Source organism: Mustela putorius, unplaced genomic scaffold (genome assembly GCF_011764305.1).
Source record: "Mustela putorius furo isolate JIRA1106 unplaced genomic scaffold, ASM1176430v1.1 tig00003983_pilon_pilon_pilon, whole genome shotgun sequence".
Taxonomy (NCBI): domain Eukaryota; kingdom Metazoa; phylum Chordata; class Mammalia; order Carnivora; family Mustelidae; genus Mustela; species Mustela putorius.
Window position 1 is genome coordinate 18,658,078 of NW_025422123.1, and position 21,222 is coordinate 18,679,299.

Genomic DNA, 21,222 nt, shown 5'->3' on the forward strand with positions numbered 1-21,222 from the left:
CACCCCCTTCGTGTTCCCAGGTCTGGCATGGTGCCTGGCAAACAGAAGGTTGTCTAATAAAGGCCTCCTCACTGAATGCCTGTGTGGAGAGCTGCTTGGAAGTAAAAGGGCATGGCAATGTGACCAGCCCTGGGGTCTCACTCACTTTAAGAGGTATGCTCCGGCTATGTGGACCAGGTACAGACAAATGTACTGGAGCTGGCGGGGGATTTCCTCCTGCAAACAAGAGAAGCTGGCAGTAAGCATGCTCCCTCCCTAACGGAAGATGTGGGAATGGAGGGGAGGTGCAGAGGGCCCGGGGTGCTCTGCTCCAGCCGGTCCCAGATCATGCCAGAGGCCCATGCCCCACGCTGCTGGGCACCAGCTTCCAGTCCACGAGGCGGGACTGAGTTGAGAAAGAAGAGGCAGGGACTGGGGAACAGGGCTTTTGGAAATAATTCAGAGGGAGGCTATTAATAAAAAAAAAGACCAAGAGAGGCAAAAACCTCTGATCCACCATCCGGAAGACAAGAGGCAAACCTCCCCCAAAGCCACATGTCTAGCGTGGGAGGCAGGAGACCCGCTGGAGGCCTGCTCTCAGGGAGAGCCTGGTGGGGACTTCGCTGGCTCAGCATCCTCTTCAACCCACCGACAGAACCCTGCCCCCTTACCCCCCAGTTCTGGGCTTCTAGAGGAAGGTGCGGCAGCTTACTCACTGGGAAGCTGGGGTGTGGAGGACACGGGGCTTCCCAGATGCGGAGTACTCACCTTCCGTACCTTCTGGAAGTACAGCTCCGGAAGAGCGTGCAGCCAATAAGCCAGCTGACACAGGTAGAAGAACTTCACCTGGAAGCTGGAGACAAGGGAATGCGTCACCCGGAAGGGCCAAGCACACAGGGAGGAGGGAAGGCAGGACTGTGGGAGGAGCTGGTCCAGGAGCCAGAGGCATGCCCCAAGCCCAGGGACCCTGCTTCACAGACCAGAGCACTCCACGGACACAGCCCATGGAGGGAACCAAACATGGTTAAGAGAGTCCAGAGGAGGGTCCCCTGGGTCGGAGAAGGGAAGGCTGAGCACAGACAGTGAAGATGGTGGGCTGAAGGGTGAGCTGAGGTAAATGGCAAAGGCCGCGTCTCGGCTGTAAGCCCCCTGTTCTGTAGGAAGGGTCTCAGGAAACGCACAGAGGGTCTCCTGCAGGAGGCAGACCCTCCTGGGGGTCAGGAGAGGAAGGGGGGCTGCCTCGTGAGGGGCACCAGCCTCATAAGGGTGGGAGGAAGGTGTGCTGTGAGGGGGTGCAGTTCATCGAGAAGGTATGGGGCCAGAGAACTTTACGGAGACGCCCTGCTTCCATGAGCCTGCGCTGACGGTGTGGAAGCCTGCTGTGGACTGAATGTGTGTGTCCCTCAGAATTCACAGGTTGAAATCGGACTCTTTGTGTGATGCTATCTGGAGGTGGGGCCTTGGGGAGGTGACCTGAGTCATGAGGGCGGGGACCTCTTTCATGGGATCTGGGCCTTTGTTAAAGAGAACCCAGATAGCTCCTGGGCTTTGCCATGTGAGGACACAAGCAGAACACAGCCCTCTATGAACCCAGAAGCAGACCCTCCCCAGACACCAAATCTGCTGGCACCCTGATCTTGGGCTTTTTGGGCTCTGGAACTGTGAGCAACACATCTCTTTTGTATAATTTCTAAGCCACCAGCCTCTGGCATTCTGGGACAGCAGGCGGAGTGAAGACGTCGCCTCTGTGATGGGGCTAGTGCGGGACACGTTATTTTGGGAGTCTTCAGTCAAGCGCACTGGAGGAAGCAGCTCGCAGACAGGACTGCCGTCTGCAACACGGCGCCCGAAGAGGCTCGGGGCGTGAGCGGCTCCTCGTGCCAGCTGGCCCACGGTTTTCTGGCCACAGGCTGGGATGAGGAAGCCAGGGACCAGCTTGCTTCTCCTTGGAGACGCAGTCATGGGAATACTCACGGGAGGTACACGTGCGGATAGTCTTCCCAGAGGCTTCTTGGGTTTGTTAAATATCCTTCCTGCAGTGGGCAAGGAGATATGGCCTTTAGAGAGGGGGAGAGGAGACCCACTGGGGCCCTGGGCAGGGCCGGGGAAGAGGTCAGGGGCGCACCCCATCCCCAGCTGCCAGAAAGAGGAAGGGACAGGAAACACGAAAATGAAGGATCTCTCTGCATGGGACACACCCGGCCTTCAGCCGGCTTCCTTATTGTTAAAGAGCCATGATACTGTACGAAGAGCCCTACTCTGGGGTCTGAAGACCTCTGTCTGCATGTGGACCCAGCACTGTTAGTCTCCCTAAGCTTCAGTTGGCTCATCTGAAAATGAGGATAAAAATACCCTCGCAGAGTTATTGTTAGAAATAAATGTGATAGCTTGGTTTTATGTGTCTAGCATGATGCCTGGCATGAAGGCACTCAGGAAATGCTTGTAGAATGAATAAGCAAGTGGACTGAAGAATCACCATCCCCTAGAAAAACCAAAAGCCTACATTGGCCTTTTGCATCACTATGAATAAAAAGAACGTGGGGCCCCACAGGCCTTATAAGTGTGACACCTACCACACTTCATCATTCTCACGAGAGGTCTCCATCACTCCACAAGTTCCTTCGTGCCAAGGCCTCATCACACCCTTCTCTATACCTCCAGCACCTAGCCCAGGGCCTATTATAGAGTAAGGGAGGTAACCTAAAAGCCCTCCCATCATGAAACATCTAGAAATGCTGGATGCAAGCTAACAACTATTCTCTTACATGCAGAGGGTTTTCCCAGAAAGGGATTCCAAAGGGACAGGAGGCTAAAAGCCAGAGCAGTGGGGTGAGGCTGGAACAGCTCAGAAGGTACTAATCTTGGGGTCAGGGTGTTCGTGCCCACATGGCAACAGAAGATGGGCCTCCAGAGGTGGAATCCAAGAGCCTTATATAACATCAGGACCCCTGAAGGGCGGCAAAAGATGGTTAGACTAGAGTTTGAAGAAGCTTGGGTTAGACTAGGGAAAGGGTGGACTATGGTCTGACAACCAATAAAGAGAGATAAAGAAGATTTCTGCTCATCTTGGGCTCAGGATGAAAAGCACAATATATTATCCCTTGAAAATCTATAACCTCGGGTTCACTTTCACATGGGTTTGGAGTTCAAACTCATACTCCTTGTATGGTCCAAGAACTACCAAGCTTAGAAGTTAGTATTATTAATACTGTGGGCCAGTGATACCACTGGGGCATACTCTCATCCAAGGATATATAGGATTCTCACACATAAAACCTTGCCGAAGATGAGTTTGTAATCCAAAATTACAAAACATAAGAGTATCCACTCCACTGTGACGAGAGTCAGCTGACATTACAAGAATTAGATAAAAATCTGTTGGCTGAATGAATGAATCAATGATGAATGCTTTAGGCAATGTTTCTCTTCTGAGCGAAGAACAAGGCTCTTATTTGTCCCTCAGAGAAAGTTAGGGCAGTACAACCCCATTTCAGAAACAGGGAAGTGAAGGAAAAGACAGGAAGTAGCTCCCAAAAGGAGATGCTTTTTCAGCCGTGTCGGTGAAATCTAAGCTGGGCCACCAGCCACCAACCTCAACTCAGGTACAAGAACCTCCAGCCAGCTTCCTCAGTATGTCAGCCACCGAGCTGGTGGCTTTGAGAAGGAGACAGACTCAAATGTCACACTGGGACTCAGGTCAGGGGTGTTAGCAGGGCTCTGGAGAAGGAAGAAGCCAACAGGGGTCGGGGACAACACTCAACTTCCTGCCCAGTGATTCCTCAGCTGGACTTCCAAGGGAGGGCTGACCCAGCCACCCTCGAGTCACTAAATGGCCTTGGATGTTTTGGATGTGGTCCCCGGCCCCTATACCACAACCTGGGGTCCATTAGCACCGTGACCAAACTAATAGGTCCAGTCAGGTCCATGGACCAGTGTGGGCATGATAACTCCGAGCTGACAGAAAAGGTCTTTCCCCAGCCCCTCATGGCTTCATTTCCAGCCCTTTCTCCTTACCCCTGCCTTCCTCCCTTGGTCACATATACACTGAGGAAGAGAAGGAAGGCTCTGGGCCTCTGGAGGGTGACGGGAGCACTCTCCTACAGTTCTGCTCTCAGGCTCTGCCTGCCCTCTCTGCTGCTCAGGGGGACCCAGGTACACAGCAACATATATGGTCTTCCACTCTCTACTTCATTCCAGGGAAAGCTCTGGGGAGAATATCCCTTCTTAGAGGAAGCAGCGATGTACTTAATTAAGGAGGAAAATGGTCCATCTGGGACTGAGGTGGGAGGGACACTTCTGCCCAGAAAGACTGGCCAAGAGAAGCGGCCCTCAGAGAAACCTAAAGCCCAGATAACCTAGTGATTTTAAACAGGAACCCTCCTCCGCTTGGCCCCTTTTCTGAGGAGACAAAGAGGTCAGAAGTTTGAAGCCAACAAGCAAAGACACTCCCCAGAAAAATGCTGCCTGTTTGTGAATGTCTAGTCCACAGGGAGTGCAGGGAGGGAGGGCAGGGAGGGCGGAGGAGTCCGAGAAAATGACTCACAGCTCTGAGAACAGCCTTTTCCAGACCTCGGGCCAGGCAGCTGCCGGAGGGCGGCCGGGGGCTGGGGTGCTCCCTGAGCTCCAGAGGCCAGGGCGAGGACCTGAGATCCCAGGGGGCTGAATGTGGCAGCCCTGCCCCAACCCCGGTCCCTGACAGGCACGGGCAGGGAGGCTGGGGGAGCTCCTGTAGTCCTTCGTTCTCTCCTTACCCTAGGAGCTAAGGGAGGTCCAAGCAAACTGGGACAATCTCTCCCTTTGCCCCTGCAGCCTTCCTTTTTGGTGAAAGGACAAAAAGAACCACAAAAACAGCAGAACCCAGTCATAACACAGCCGGCTGCTACCTAGACTCAGACATACCAACATCACTCGTCCTTCAAGAACAATCATGTACTCGAGTTCTGCTCTAAGTGGCCAGCCCTGTAATAGGAACCAGTCCGGAGGGAAGGGCCTTCCCTCGACCAGGCTCTCATGGGGCACCAGCCTTCAGGTTTTAAGATACGAAGGGAGACATCCCAAGGAAGTTGGGCAGGGAGACCAGACGCCTGCCCCCTCCCCGGCTTCTCTGAGGAGAACGTGGGTATCTTGTTTTGTCTTCTAATAATCAGGAGTCAGCAGCTCAAAGGAAGGAAGCTGACTTTCTCCCACATTATTGGTTGGTCCAGCCAGGCTCTCATCACTCTGCTTGTATAAATGCAGACAGAAGTGTCTAGATCAAACACCCCCCAAAACCCAGTTATTTTAGGGGGAAGGTTCTGGGGCAAATGTTCACTTTTTCTAAAAACAAAAACAAAAAAACACCTTTATGTATTGCTCAACTTTTTAAGTAGAGGATCATCTACAAGTTTATAAAAAGTGACTCGTGATCTGACAAACCATCAGGGCCAGAGCAAGAAGATGTGCCTGCAGTTTACTCCTCCACTCACAAGCACGACTCTGAGCACTGAGGACCTGCCAGGCTCTGTACTCGAGACACTGTGGTGGGCACAGACTGGTAACAAGCAGCTTCGGGGCTGGGGGGACAGACAGACGGACAGCAGAGCACACACATGAATGAGAAAAACACCCCAGCACTGGCTGGGGTGTGCACAGCACACACTGGGAGGCAGGGCTCCCACAGGAGGGGACTCTGAGGTGGAAACTTAGTTGGGAGGGAGTTGGCCATGGAGCATTTGGGCAGAGGAACCACCCACGCAGAGCCAGAGGGCCAGCAGAGGTGGGAGAGCAGAGGTAAGAAGAGGGGGACCCGGATCACAGACTCAGGAAGAAAACGACTTTGCTCCAAGTGGGACAGTGGCTCTGACACAGGGTGTGGGATTGCATGTGTGTTCCGAAAAGACCTGTCGGCCAAGCAGAAAACGGATTTGGGTGGCAGACTACTGGCGCAGAAACAGCCTCCTTCTAGAAGGGCAACGGTCAGTGGGTCCGGCAAGAGAGGATGGTGGTTCATACTGCAAACCGGGATTCCCAGCCTCGGCACTCCTGACACCTGAGGCCGGACAGTTCTCAGTCGTGGGGGCTGGCCTGTGCATGGCAGAACATTCAGTGGCGTCCCAGGCTTCCCGCTACCACTGCCAGCAGCATCCTGCCAGTGTCCCCAGGGGCGCAAATCTCCCCTGTGGATCTCAGGCCTGGACAGAAAGCGGGCGGCGATGGATACCTAATGTGCTCATGGGTGGAAGCAGAGGGGAGGACCTGCTGATGAACAGAATGTGGGTGGGGAAAGAAAGGATCAAAAAAGACTTCATCCTCACTAAGCAAGAACATTTAAAGAACAGTAGCTATGTCTCACTCCTCTTAGAAAACTACCCTCTCTCTTCTTCCTCAAGCAGCCTCACTCCCCACTGGACAGTACAGATGGAGTTAGCTGCGGACCAGGGGCCACCCAGTGCTGTTAGAAGCTAGGGTCATTGGAGCTTTCCAGGGTCCTCTGGGTCTCCACTTCCTACGGAAGATGGTGAGTGGGGACCTGGCTTTCCCCATGATAAAAGCCTATCACGAGCTCCACCATATAAACTGCTGCACGCTCCCAGACTACAGAGCTCATTGTTTTCAAGCCCTTGAAGTCCTGAGAGAAGAAAAGACAGAGCAGTTGAGCAGTGAACATTCTGGAAGGGGTGTTAAGTAACATGTTTTTTGGCCTCTAGAACCTGGTCTGAATTCTTCCCCGCTCGGACAGAATGTCTGGGGGTGAGGAAGCTGTCTACTTAGGGAAAAGGGACCCAGAGATGAGGCAATGCTTCCTCTGTTACCCAGACCCAAGTGGGCCAGGACGTGCACTGCGCAACACAGGGCGCGCTCCACACACAGGCCATACTGTAGGTCTTCCCTTGGGGACAGTTCAACAGGGCATTCCCTCTTGGGGCACAGAAGCTTTCGGTCCTGGCATTTAAAATTCCTAATGTTCTGGCTAGGAAGATCGTTCCATGATTATATGATAACAGAAACACAAGCGAGATACGAAAGGACATGCTGACTCCCGCTTTCAGACTAGGAATTCAGCATTCAGCTCTGGATGCGGAGTTCTTAGGATGTTATGATGAAAGCTCATCGTGGTCACTGAAGGAAGAGGAAGCAGGTGAGAGGTCAGTGGAAGATAGGGAAGGGAACTTCTAAAAGATCACAGGGTTGCTGAAATTTCCAAGCCCCAGGTCTGCATTTCTCATAGGATAAATCTAGTTCTTGGGAAAGAGACCAAGTTCCAAACAGGAGGTGCCCCAAGTGTGTGTGTGGGGGCGGGGGGGGGGCGCTGCTCGGCTGCTCGGTCATACACCACAGGCCAGGTCTTGTTACGGTGAACCCCAAAGGGCTGTGCACATTCCTTGCTACGAAGGAAATCTGCTGTATCAAAGGCTGCTCGAAAGAAGAGTCCTATTGTATAGACAGGAGAAGTAGATGAGTTGTCTGGTGGTCCAGGCATTTGTGGGAAGGGCACAGATTCACAGGTTTTGATGTGTGGATGGGGGGCGGCTGGCCTTGCCTACAGGGGCGGCCAATGCAGGAAAACGGAAAGTGTGCTGGACCTGGAACCAGATTCCTAAGTCCAAGTCTGGTCCTTTGCGCTTCCAAACCACATGACCACGGGGAAATGGCAAAATTTGATCCTGGAGGTCTTCAATCCATTAACACGGGAACCAGAGTGAACGCAAGGCTCCTCTCACTGGACAGCACTGGTGGGAGGGCCCAAATGATGCTGTGCTACAGAGGTGCACAGTGTCATTCTTGCACCAGCCCATAATAACGAAAACACGTGCTTGTTTTTGGACAAGAGGGCTCTCTCTACCTTTACAGAAGAGCAGCTATACCACTTGGCCCCTCTCGTACCGGGAGGATGCAAAAATAGCTTCAGTTCCAAGACACCGCTCCAAGTTTTTACAAACTGCTCCTGCCTCCCCTTCCCAACCCCCGCTCATCCCCGCACAGTGATCTGATTAGCAATCTGAGAATCCAAGAAGAGACGAGCTGCCGGCAGCCCAGGCCCCAGTCCCCAGGGCCACTCACCGTCACCACCACGTAGAAGCACCATACCACCGAGCTGAGATGAAAGATGACCAGCTGCCCAGATTCGTTGAACTTGCTGTGTTTGACCTTGGAGAGGTGAAGCCGTTTGCTGATTTTCTAAGGAATAAAGAGAAGCCTTCATGTTAATGTATGCAGGTGGATGGCTAAAAGGCAGGCTTTGACCTCCCATTTCCCACCCATGAAAGGGCAGCAGTCGGGAGCTGGGCGTGACCCGGGCTCATACGTGTAAACCTGCTGTGTGCATGGAGCGCTCAAGTTCAAGGCACGTATTTTGAGAAAGTGGCAAGATGGAGGTCTTCAGCCCAGATGTGAAGAAAACATCCCCCAGTCAGATTATAGGACAAACCCATGAGGGTGCTGTCCTGCCATTTCAGGTGTGTGATGCCCTCCCTTCGTAAGTGCTACTGTCCCCCACATAAAGGAGGCTGTGAGTAAGGACGGGACCCACAGTGTGTGGGGAGGGACGTCCAGCAGGACCCATCAGGTCATGCAAATTAGGAGGCAGAGGGGCCAGGAGCTGCAGTCTCCTCCGGGGTAAGGCCTCGCCGCCTACGGCATCTCCCCAGCTTCTGACATTAGGGCCCACACGCGACACTCACGTCTAGAATATACTCCTGAACCACGGCATGCAGGATGATGGTGATGAAGATGTAGAACAAGATGGTGACCAAGTCCTTGGGCCCATAGTGGTAGTGCACGGTCTCACTGTCTGTGGAGGTAAAGGCCACATCAGCACCCTGTGCTGAAGAAGTGCTGTGGGACCCCGAACTGGAGACCTCTGAAACACAATGTGCCATGCTGTATCCTTAGATGCAGAAAGTTTCCTCCCTAGAATCCTACCCAACCTCTGGACATGGCCCCTGGGAAGCCACCAGGGCTAAGGAACACCATGAGGACTACCTCCCCTGCCTCTGGGCAAGGAGAGCCGGGTGGTTCAGAGGCGGGGTGGGAGACAAGCGATCTCAATCTCAATCGGGCCCTGGCTGCGTGACTAGGCAGAAGCAACCAACCTCTCTGAGCTGCAATTTCTTTCCCTGTGAGATGGGACTGCAGCCTTCATCACGGGAGCATGGAGTGAGGTCAGGATCCTGTGTCGACTCGGAAGCCCGAGTTTATATCACAGCTGTCATTTCCTACAAGATGCTGGGACACTTCTCTAGGTGGTCTTTCTGGGCCTTAGTTTCCTCATCTGTAAAATGAGGGTGACAGCAGTTCCCATATTGTAGGGTCTTCCTGAGGATCAGAGGACTTTGCTGCAAAGGGCTCAGAACTCTTATCCAACACACAGGAAGTGCTATATGTATTTGTTACTATTTTTGTTATTGTTGGCTTGTGTGAGCATTAAGTGGAATAATTTGTATGTGAGATGCGGATCAGTGTCGACACCCATGGCAAGCGTGCAATAATGGTATCACCGCACAGCAATACACTCGTCAGAACCCCAGACAGAAGCCTTACAAAGTCCTGCAGTGGCAGCCTCGTTCTCCACGAACAGAGGAGGATTTCTACCCTCCTTTGGGTCGGCAAGCTAGGGTGGCCAGGGCCGGTGAACCTGGGCCTGGATCTCTGCTGCTCCATAAACCACTCCCGAACTTGGCCAAGCAGACACACTGGCTGCCTTTCCAGCTGTGCGGCGTTCTGAGTCACACACCCATGAGTCATCATTCACCAGAATGTAGACATGGGTCAGGGAGGCTCAGGGTGGCCACAGAATGGAGCAGAGGTGACGGGGTCACTCTGGGAGCCACACCATGCCCCCTGCATCCCTGGACATGAGAGAATGGATGGTCCACGGTGCCGAGGGGAGGGAGGGCAGCAAGCACGGCAACCCTGAAGGCAGACCCACTTGCCTGTTTCCTCTCCAGCCTCCTTTCCACAAGGACCTACCCTCTGAGGGGCACAGGGCTAACTGCAAAAGCATGGAGATTAGGGACACGGGCCCAGCTTCAGAGCACACGGACTGGGGAGGCGATGGACAAGCAAACACACAATGACCCCCACGGACAATGAACCCCCAGGACTCAGTGGGTGCACACCAAATCTTCACACGAAAAAACCAGAGGCTAAAATGCCAATGGCAGCAGTAACAACAACAAAACCAAATCACCAGGTTAAAAATGGGCAAAGGAATCGAACAGACATCTAAAGAAAGACATAAAAATGGCCAACAGGTATGTGACAAAGTGCCCGCCATCGCTATCACTAAGAAATGCAAATCAAAACCATGATACCACCTCCCATCCATTAAAATGGCTACTTTTTTTAAGCCACCAAAAAAAGAAACAAAAAAACCCAACAAAACAAAAAACAAAAAAACAGGAAATAACAAGTGTTTGTGAGGACATTGATAAATGGAGCTTTTGTGCACGGATTGCGGGAATGTAAAATGGGAGAGTCACTATGGAAAGCAGTATGGTAGTTCCTTAAAATATTAAAAATAGTAAACTCAAAATGGATGGAAGACCTAAACGTAAGATCTGAAGCCATACAAACTCCTAAACAAAAAACCACATAGGCAGTAATCTTTTAGACATCAGCCTTAGAAACTTTTTTTGGGATCTGTCTCCTGAGATAAGGGAAACAGAACCAAAAATATACTATTGGGCCTACTCCAAAATAAAAAGCTTCTGTTCATCAACAAAACAAAAAGGCAATCTACGGAATGGAAGAAGGTATCTGCAAATGACATATCCAATAAGGGATTAATAGGCAAAATATATAAAGAATTTCTACATGTCAACACACAAGTAATCTGATTAAAAATGGGCAGAAGCCCTGAACAGACATGTTTCCAAAGAAGACATCCAGATGGCCAACAGACACCTGAGAAGATGCTCAACGTCACTCATCATCAGGGAAATGCAAACAAAACCACAATGAGCGATCACCTCCCATCTGTCAGAACATCTAGAATCAGACAAGAAATAAGTGTTGGTGATGATGTGGAGAGTAGAGACCCTCGTGCACTGTTAGCAGGAATGGAAACGGGTCCAACCACTGTGGAAAACAGTATGGAGGTTCCCCCTCAAAACCAGAACGAGAAATACCATACAATCAAGCAATTCTACTACAGGTATTGACCCAAAGAAAATGAAACCCTCATCTGCAAAGACAGCTGCACCCCTCCTACGTTCCCTGCAGCATTATCTACAACAGCCACATTATGGAAGCAGTCCAAGTGTCCGCTGATGAAATAAATGGATGTGGTACACATGTAAAGGGACATTACTCAGCTGCTAAAAAAAGAAGAAGAAGAAGAAGAAGAAGATCTTGCCACTTAGGACAATATGGACAATATGGATGAATCTATGGGGTATTATGCTAAGTGAAGTCAGAGAAAGGAAAAAAACCTTAAGATTTCATGTCTATGTGGGATATAAAAAATAACCAACCAGAACTAGACTCCTATATCTAGAGAACAAACTGGTGTTGGCCCGAGGGTGGGGATGGGGAATGTGTGAAGTCAGTGAAGGGGATCAAGGGGTACACCCCACCAGTTCTAAACTAAGTCCCAGGGGTGAAGAGTATAGCATGGCAGATAGAGTCAGTAACATCGTACGGTGACAGATGGTGACAGCACTCGGGGTGGTGAGCCCAGTGTCATGTGCAGAACTGTCAAATCACTATGCTGTACACCTGAGACTACTACAACATTGTAGGTCAACTAGATTTCCATTTAAAAAATTATAAATAGAGTTACCGTATGATCCTGCAATTCTGCCTCAGTGTATATGCCCAAAACAACTGAGAGCTGGGTCTCAAAGCAGCCAAAGGTGGAAATCACGCACGTGTCTACTGATGGATGGATAGACACACAAAATACAATATACACACACAACAGAATATTATTCAGCCTTAAAAAGGAAGGAAATCCTGCCATGGGCTACACTGTAGATGAACCTGCAGGTGGCTGGAGTCCAATTCACAGACATAAACCAGAAGGCTGGGGTGGGGGGCTGGAGGGGCTGGGGGGCCAGAGGGGGAGGGGAATGGGGAGTTGCTGATTTAGCTACAAAGTTGCAGTTTGGCAAGAACAGCATTCTGGAGATGGGCCAGACAACAACATAAATGTATTAAACACTACTGAACTGTACACTTAGAACACTTAGAAATGGTGATGATGGTAAATTTTATCTTATGCATGTTTAAATTAAAAAAACCACCACCAGCGGCCAGGTGTTAGATAAGTCCTCTGAAGTGGACCGAAGGCTGAAGGGGAGGTAACAGGGAGAAGTGTCACTCACTCAAGGAGGGGACACAGCGGGGCTGTGCGGGGCGGGGCGGGGGGGGGGAGCTGGCAAGGGCAGAGGCCCCAGGCAGGTGATGGGGGACTGAGACTGGACCAGGGGTCTGGGGGGCTGCAGAAGTGAGTGGGCCATGACCTTCATGTCCCCTTATAGGTCCCAGCAAGGTCTGAAAGGCCCTGGCAGGCTACTGAGACTTTTGGTGCCATATTTATAAAGCTCACTCTTCCTGCCCCATGGAGAGTTACAGAGTCAAAGAGGCATGCACGGAAGGCAGAACAGCACGGTGCCAGGGTCATGGTGAGAAGACACATTCGGATAGAGGTGGGTGATAGAACTACCGTAGGGAACTGTTCCCAAGTTCCTTCTGGAACCCCATCGGCACTCTGGAGCCTTCCTTCATGCTTTCAGAATTCTACAACATGGGATATTCTGTTTGATATCATGAGATGGGCAAGGAGAGCAGGGGAGATCATGGGGTTCAGGGTAAGAGGAGCCCTTCTCAGGGCCTTCGGTGCCCCAGTCCAGCCAACAAACGCCATCTCAAGGGTCACCATCACCCACACATGCCCTCCACTTGCCCTGCATCCTTAATGGTGATAATTCACTCCTTGAGGTCCTTCTACTTTGAGGACAAGCAGCAGTATCCCCAAACACTCAAAAGCTGGGCTCTGATTCATACACATTATCTCTGGTACTTTCCCCTGACCCACGATCTCCCCACTTTCCATCACAACAGGAAAGGAACCGGTTTGGCTCCTTCTGCTCTCCACAGAGCCACGAGGCTGGAACTTTGCAATCTTCTAGGAGGCCATAAACCAATCCATGTTTCTGGTATATATACATTTTTTTTTTTAGATTTTGATTGCTCATTGGAGCTTCTGCTCTTGAAGGTCTGCCCGTCTTGCACAAACTCTCAAAGAGGCTGGCAACGGTTTGCAGTAACCTACTCTACTTTTGCAGAAAAGTAACTTGTAACACATAGGCCTCTGAACTATTAGACCAGAGAGGCAACCCAAAGGAACAAGGCAGTCCAGGTCTGGCAAGGTCACACCTTTCAGCCCAGAGGTCCGCTTCCATTACACAGCTGCTACCTCCACTTGCACAGGAACCTGCCTATTGATGTTCTTTAAACAGAGCGTCCTCTTGGTCTATCATTCACCCTTCTGCTTTGAGAGGGGGACAAATTTAAGAAATAGCCACTTTCCTACAAAGACGTGGTATATATATATTATGGAATACTACTCCGCTATCAAAAAGAAGGAAATCTTGCAATTTGCCAATGACGTGGATGGAGCTAGAGTGTATTATGCTGAATGAAAGAAGTCAGTGAGAGAAAAACAATTAACAGATGATCTCACTCATATGTGGAATTTAAGAAAGAAAACAGATGAGGAGGAGAGAAAGAAATAAGCCATAAGAGACTCCTAACTACAGAGGACAATCTGACGGCTGATGGAGGGATGTGGGTGGGGGGATGGGCTAGACGAGGGGGGGGTGAGTGGTTAGGAGGGCGCGTGTTGTGATGAGAAGTGGGTGTTGTATGTAAGTGCAGAATCACTGACTTTTACTTCAGAAACCAGCACGGCACTGTGTATTCACCAAAATTTAAATTTTAAAAAATTTCTCAGTAAAAGAAAAAAATATCCACTTTCCTTTCTACCTTACTAAAAGACAGTTAAAACTGGAATACACACTAGCTGACAGGTAGCCTCGAGGTCAGGGGCGCTAGAGGGGAGTGTGGTCATGGGAAGCCACACAGCGTATATCCCCCGGGGGGTGATGAAGGAGTGGGGAAGGTGCTCCTCAGAGACCGTGCCAGGGTAGAGGGGCAGCCCAGTGGGGCTGGATTCCCGATATTCCAGAAGCAAAGAGAAAAATTTTTACGTGAAATCATCTGATTTAAAAATATTGGGGACTAATTCAAAATTAAAAAAAAACACTTCATGGGCCAACACCAGACTGGCCAAAGTAAATAGATCTGCATGCCAACTCTGACCACGGGCCAGCAGTAGGGAGCCTCAAGCCTCCATGACCCCTAACACCCTTCCTCCCACGCACCCCCATGGAGTATGTCAAAATGCCCTTCTGCAGGAATGGGCCCAGCTTTGGAAGAAAGCACCTTCCAACTATAGATGCATTCGTCCCCGCCCACCAAACACGGCATTTGCTTGGCTTATCTCTGGTCACGGTTTAAAGAGAGATCTAGAGTCGTCCATAACGAGCCCCTTGGCTGTTCTGACCACCTCTGTCAGCAGCTGTCCCTTGACGGGAGTAACGTTCTAATGGACATCCTGTTTTGCTTCCTATGACTAAGAGATACATTCCTGTTTCCTTTGGTGTCACCTGTAAGCAGCTTCTCCCGTCTGCCCTGCGTGTTCTCATGTCATCCGGATACTCCCATGCGGTCTCGCACGTCCTCCTGTGTCTTGAGCTGGTGGGTGGCCGCCTGGAGCCATCCCATCCACCTTCCAGATCCTTAGAATCCAGGCATCTGCCAAGGAAACTTGCGACACTGGGTGAAAATCTCCCTGTTCAGAGAGCCTCACTGCACACTCTGGCTGTCTTCTGGTTCCCGGCGCCTTTCCCAACACCTGCACATCCAGGCTGACAAAATTCACTAACTGTGGGTTTCTAGGCTTATGGCCAATTCTGTTTCCAAATTATTTTGAAGTTCTAAAAGAAGAACTTAGGGGCGCTTAGGTGGTTCAGTTGGTTAAGCACCTGTCTTCAGCTCGGGTCACGATCCCAGGGTCCTGGGATCGAGTCCTGCATCAGGCTCCCTACTCACTGGGGAGTCTGCTTCTCCTTCTTCCTCTGCCACTTTTCCTGTTCGTGCTCTCTCTCTGGCATGCTGTCTCTCAAATAAATCTTAAAAAAATAATAATTGAGCTTTAAAAAGAATAAAAAGGAGGAGAACTTAGATATGAAAAAAAAAAGGCACCATAAGCAAAATCAAGAGGCAAATGATTACCTAGAGGGAAAATAATTCAGACCATAAATGAAGGGCTAATCTTGTTAACATGTAAAGCACTCCCAGCACTTGAGGATAAAAAGCTCAAAACTGCAACAGAAAAACGGGCAAGGATAGGAACGGACAATTCACAGAGAAAAGAGAGATGGCCCTTATGCATTTAAAAAGATGCTCAACCCTACACAGAAGAGAAATGCAAATTAAAACTACAGTGAGCTACACCATTTCATACCTATCAGATTGGCAAAAATCCAAAGCTTGACAATATACTCAGGCTCTCTTTCACACACAGCTGATGAGAATGCAAAACGGACCTCCTCTTTGGAAAGGCAATTTGGCAATTTTGATCGTGATTACAAGTGCATCAGCCCTTTGATGTGGCAACTCCACTTCTGGGAATTTATCTTATAGTAACACCTGCCATGTTCAAAATGACATGTGTACAAGGTTATGCACCACAGCACTGTTTTTAACAATAAACTGATGGCAGCAGTCCAAGTGGCTTACATCTGCTGGGGCCTGGTGACACAGATCACAGTTCTCATGCGCTGGGGTTGCACACTGGCAGTCCCAGCATCAGCTGGGCGATTGCTGGTGCAGATCGACCCCAGGCCTGTGGGATCAGAAACTCTGGGGACGGCCCCAGACTTCATGTTTAATGGTATCTCCAGGTGATTCTGATGCATATACTAAATTTAAGCAGCACCAACATAAACAATGGGGCTATTTTTAAAAATGAGAGACCAAGATCTAAAACAGGGGAAACTAATCAGATTTAGAGAGCAGAATTATGGTTGCTCTGGGAGGGGGGACTGGCTAGGATGAGGCTGGGCGCTCTGTACCTTGATCTGGGTGATGGCGGCATGGGTGTGCACCTGTGTACCAATTCACCGAGCCAGGGCCTCATGGAGTGTGTGTGCTATACCTCAGGATGGTTTGTGAGAAAAATGATGACGTGCTCTATGTGTTGCCATGGAAGGATATACAGGATCGATTACTTAGTGGGGGGAAAGCAAGGTACAGAACACGCAGTACTCTACCAGTCGAGGAGAAAGAGAAAACAAACATGTGTTATTTGTGTGTGCATAAAGAAATACTGGAAGGCGAGAGGAGAAATCCAGGAAAGGCACAGAGGAAACAACAGCGATTATCCACAGGGGATGCGGGTGTCAAAGGAAGAGCTCAGGGTGAGAACAAGACTTTTACACAGATTTGCTAGACAGGTGGGTGTAGCTTCCATTAAAAAAATAATCGTTAGGGGCACCTGGGTGGCTCCGTGGGTTAAAGCCTTCGGCTCAGGTCGTGATCCCAGGGTCCTGGGATGGAGCCCCGTATCAGGCTCTCTGCTCGGCGGGGAGCCTGCTTCCTCCTCTCTCTCTGCCTGTCTCTCTGCCTACTTGTGATCTCTGTCTGTCAAATAAATAAATAAAATCTTTAAAAAATAATAGTTAAGGGGCGCCTGGGTGGCTCAGTGGGTTAAGCCACTGCCTTCGGCTCAGGTCATGATCTCAGGGTCCTGGGATCGAGTCCCGCATCGGGCTCTCTGCTCAGCAGGGAGCCTGCTTCCCTCTCTCTCTCTCTCTACCTGCCTCTCCATCTACTTGTGATTTCTCTCTGTCAAATAAATAAATAAAATCTTTAAAAAAAACACAATAATAGTTAAAAAAATACATGTGCAAATTCTTTCACTTTGTACAAATAAAAGTAGGAGGTGTTGTCTTTCCCACCTTACTGCTTTATTTTATTTTATTTTTTATTTTATTTTATTTTTTACCACAGAGACCCAGACTAGATGGAGAGACCCGAAGCTCATCTCTGGGACCCATCATGCGACCAGGGTCTCCCTGCTCGCACTCATCCCCCCAGACAAGGAGGACCAGGCCATCTACCTTCACCATCAAAGGCAGGACGAGATAAAGGACTTACAAACCGTGAAGGGCTACACAGACAGGATCATTATGACGCTTCTACCAGAATCCGAAGGTAAAAGAACAACCATCACCACGCACTACACACAGGAAGTACTCCCATTAGGGTGCTTATTTAGGATCCAGACTACGAACAACCATCTATTTACTGAGCACACGCTTTGCGCCAGGCATGGTAGTGAACACATCTTGTAAGTGGAATCAGTCGCCTCTCCCAGGAAGCCCATGCATTTTGCCCATTTTGCCCACCTGGCAACTGAAGTGTGAGGCCAACAGCTAGTGAGGGGTGGGCCAAGTCCCCAAGCATGCGGCCAGTGACAGGGGCCAAGGCCTCTTGGCCTTCTGCCTCCCTTCAAATCCTACAGATGGTGCATCTGTTAAACCCTGAAGGCCTGCCTTCTCCTCGAGGTGCCAGGAGGTGAATGGGGTGGAGGACAGGCGTGGGGCATGGAGCCTCAAAGGGCAGCATGCTGACCATACTCCTGCTCTGTTGGCCAGGCTGCCAGGCCACGCACTCACTGGCCTCCAGACCCGGAAGCTCTGGCCGGGGACATCAGAGCTACAAGCATCACTGAGGCACTCATGCACTCGGCTGTTAGGAGTTGAATGTGGCTTCTTCCTCCCCATCCCCCCAAAATGATTAAGTTGAAGTCCTGACCTCCACCACCTCAGAACATGACTTCATGGGGACACGGGGTCCTTACAGAGGTCATCAAGTTAAAAATGAGATTAATGTGAGTGAGCTCTAATCCAACTTTACTGGTATCCTTACAAAAAGGGGAAAGTGGAAATACAGACACACACATGGGCAAGGCGGCCATTTATCTATACACTGAGGAGAGAGGCCTGGAATAGGCTTTCAAAAAGGAATAGGAAGGAATAGGCCTTCAACCTTCAAATGAACCAAGTTGCCAACACCCTGATCTTGGCACTTCTAGCCTCCAAAACTGTAATACAATGAATTCCTGTTACTGAAGCCACTGGGTCTGTGGTCCTTTGTCACAGCAGCCCTAGCAAAAAATACGGGCCCTTGGGACGCCTGGGTGGCTCAGTGGGTTAAGCCGCTGCCTTCAGCTCAGGTCATGATCTCAGGGTCCTGGGATCGAGTCCCGCATCGGGCTCTCTGCTCAGCAGGGAGCCTGCTTCCCTCTCTCTCTCTCTGCCTGCCTCTCCATCTACTTGTGATTTCTCTCTGTCAAATAAATAAATAAAATCTTTAAAAAAAAAAAAAATACGGGCCCTTAAATAATCCTTCCTCACACACACAAACGCCCCTCCATCCAGGTAACTAAAGATCAAGCTGGGGAATCGTCAAGGTTACCATTTTAACTCCAAGTTACAGGATTTGGGATAGATTTTCACCAGTTTTCTAGTAAAATAGATAAGAAAAGGATACTTTCATGAAAGGGCCTAACTCTGGAACTGTTTTCTTGAAGTACCATTCCTTTTTACAAGGCTGTAAACCCCATACCTCATGGCTGCCAGGAAGAAATACAGCAATGATTCCGAGGCGCCAAGCACACACTCAGCACCCCTGCAGTTTACAAACGTGAGGCTTCGATCTACAATCCACCTGTGCAGACAACAAACAGCACGTCTACATGCAGGCAAGTGTGAGCTTATAAAAAAATAAATAAAAATAAAAATTCACTGAGAGCCACAAAGGAAAAATAACTCTTCAAGGATCATGTGCAAAAAAAAAAAAAAGAGGAAAGAAAAAGAAAAATCTAGAATCACAGTTTTTCCTCTTCCCCCTGGATAAAGATAACAATGTTAACAAGTCCACTGTTAAACAAAAACTATTTCAGTAAGGGACGCCTGGGTGGCTCAGTTGGTTAAGCAGCTGCCTTCGGCTCAGGTCATGATCCCAGCGTCCTGGGATCGAGTCCCACATGGGGCTCCTTGCTCAGCAGGGAGCCTGCTTCTCCCTCTGCCTCTGCCTGCCATTCTGTCTGCCTGTGCTCGCTCTCTCCCCCTCTCTCTCTGATAAATAAATAAAATCTTTAAAAAAAATAAAATAAAAAAAAACTATTTCAGTAAGAACTGAATAAGAAAACAATTACCCAAGCTAGACAGAAGACAATATTGGATCAGGAAAGACGGGAATGTGAAGAAGCAAAATGTGTAGGATGGGGTCTGGGTCAGGTGATGTGTGGGAGGGAAGGAAAAGAGCAAAAAAACTCGCCAGAGGAGACAAGAGAATGGCAGACGCAGCAGGTCAAGGACGCCATTGCTCGACTTCTGGCTGGTGAACCTCAGCCACAGGCACTCAGGGTTCCACTCACTTAAACCTCTAAAACTGCACACTGAAGGGGAGGAGTCCTCTGGGTCGTAACAGGGACCTGGAGAAAATCAGGTCTAGGCTGAAGGGGTCACTGGAGGCGTTGATGTGTTCAGTCGTGAAAATTCACTGAGCCAACCACTTACGGTTTGCCGGCTTCTCTACACAATTGTTAGGCTTCAATAATCGGTGCCCTGCTCTGAAGGTGTCCCCGCTTCCAGCTCCAAATTCACTTGCTGGAGTCCTAACCCGATGAGAGGTGTTACAGGTAGGGGCCCTGGGAGTACTTAGGTCATGAGGTGAAGCCTTTGTGGGGCTGGGCCCTTACAAGGGAACCCCCGGCGCTCCCAGGACCCTCCACCCTGACAGCACTCCTGGAAGAGGGGCCTCACCTGACCGTGCTCCCATCTCAGACTTCCAGCCTCCTGACCGGTGAGAAAGAAGTTTCTGTTGTTTATAAGCCACCCAGTCTGTGGGATTCTGTTTGAGCGGACCAAACAGAGGAAGGCAGTAAGTTTAATAACAAGTTTCATTCAGTTTACTTGGCGCGGGGGGGGGGGGGTTGGAAATCAAGTTCAGGGCTGGCTATAAGTCCTGGTCAGAGACTCCCCATCTTTTTCAGAAGGTTGACCAGTAAGGCCAGGGACACTGGGGAATGTGGGTTCTTTTCTTACTTATACAAACAGGACTGTAGGGCCAAAGGGAATCTTGGGGGCTGTTTGACCTGAGGGGCCAGGACAGAGCCAGGTCTCTGCCTCCCTGGTGGTTCTCCCCACCTCTCCCCACGGCCCCACCTCACAAACCCAGCCTTCCGCGGCTTCCCTGGGCCCGGGTGCTGCACGCAGTGGAAACAGCCCAGCCTGGGGTGGGTCCCTGGGAAGGGAGCTGTGTGTGTCTCAGCCCCCTCCAAGGTGGGTAGCTTGCTCCATCATCAAGCAAGACTGTCTCCAGAGCCACTGCTGCCCACCTGTCTCTTCCCTTTTGTCCCCCACAAGCTTATCTGACAAACAGGGGCTCAGTCGGCTATGTGATGCCAGTCTTTCAAGCAGGAGACAAGGGTAATTCCCGCCAGGCAGCACAGGGAACAAAAACACGCCCTGAGCCCTGGACAAAGGCGTTCCGCTGAAAGAGGCCTGAAAACCATCTGTCTGTTGGGAGTTTACAGGGTGGTGTGTCTCGTCCTACCAGGGACCGTGGGAACAACAGCCGAGCGCTGGTGGGGCTAGTCCCTGGCCTTCACATTCCCAGCTGCAAAATGCCACAGCTGCTTGGGGCGATAAAGCCACCATTGACGACCACGAGAGCCTGGGATGTGTCCTTGTCACCTTCAAGGACTACAAAACAAACCCTTCTCCTGAAGAGCTCCCACCCCCGCCCAACCTTGTTAATCAAGGGGAGCAGCAACAGGTGGGCTCGGGAATGCACAGCGACCACCACCTCCACCCACACAGACCACCACCTCCACTCACACACAGCCTTACAAACACAGCCATGACTTCTTGGGAGCTACCACACAGCTCGAACCCAAAGCTACCCCGTGGTACTCCTCACCTCCCTCCACTCGCTCCCCCCATACCAAAGTGTTCTAGAACAACCAAAACTGGGAGAGCAGAGAAAAATGCAAACGAGTTCAGGGCTGAGTGTGTCCACAAGCGCAGGGTCATGTGAAAGCCTGCCTGGTGCTTTTTATGAAGGACACTGAGAACAGCACATCTCAGTCTTCACAGGAATCACCTGTGGATCTCCTTAAATAGC

The 21,222-nt window shown here is 50.4% G+C and overlaps 1 protein-coding gene across 2 annotated transcripts in view; it reads right to left on the minus strand.

Annotated features, from left to right (window-relative positions):
• TRAM2 (translocation associated membrane protein 2) overlaps nucleotides 1-21,222 on the minus strand; it is an 81,340-nt gene that overhangs the window by 10,295 nt on the left and 49,823 nt on the right. The window contains exons 3-7 of one of the 2 annotated variants that reach the window (XM_004771875.2): nucleotides 8,640-8,749; nucleotides 8,020-8,136; nucleotides 1,954-2,012; nucleotides 748-832; nucleotides 146-216 (exon numbers count right to left, since the gene is read on the minus strand). In XM_004771875.2, coding sequence (XP_004771932.1) covers nucleotides 146-216; nucleotides 748-832; nucleotides 1,954-2,012; nucleotides 8,020-8,136; nucleotides 8,640-8,749 — 442 coding nt within the window. Of the gene's footprint in view, nucleotides 1-145; nucleotides 217-747; nucleotides 833-1,953; nucleotides 2,013-8,019; nucleotides 8,137-8,639; nucleotides 8,819-21,222 lie in introns of both variants that reach the window. The other variant, XM_013045516.2, reaches the window with a different exon arrangement.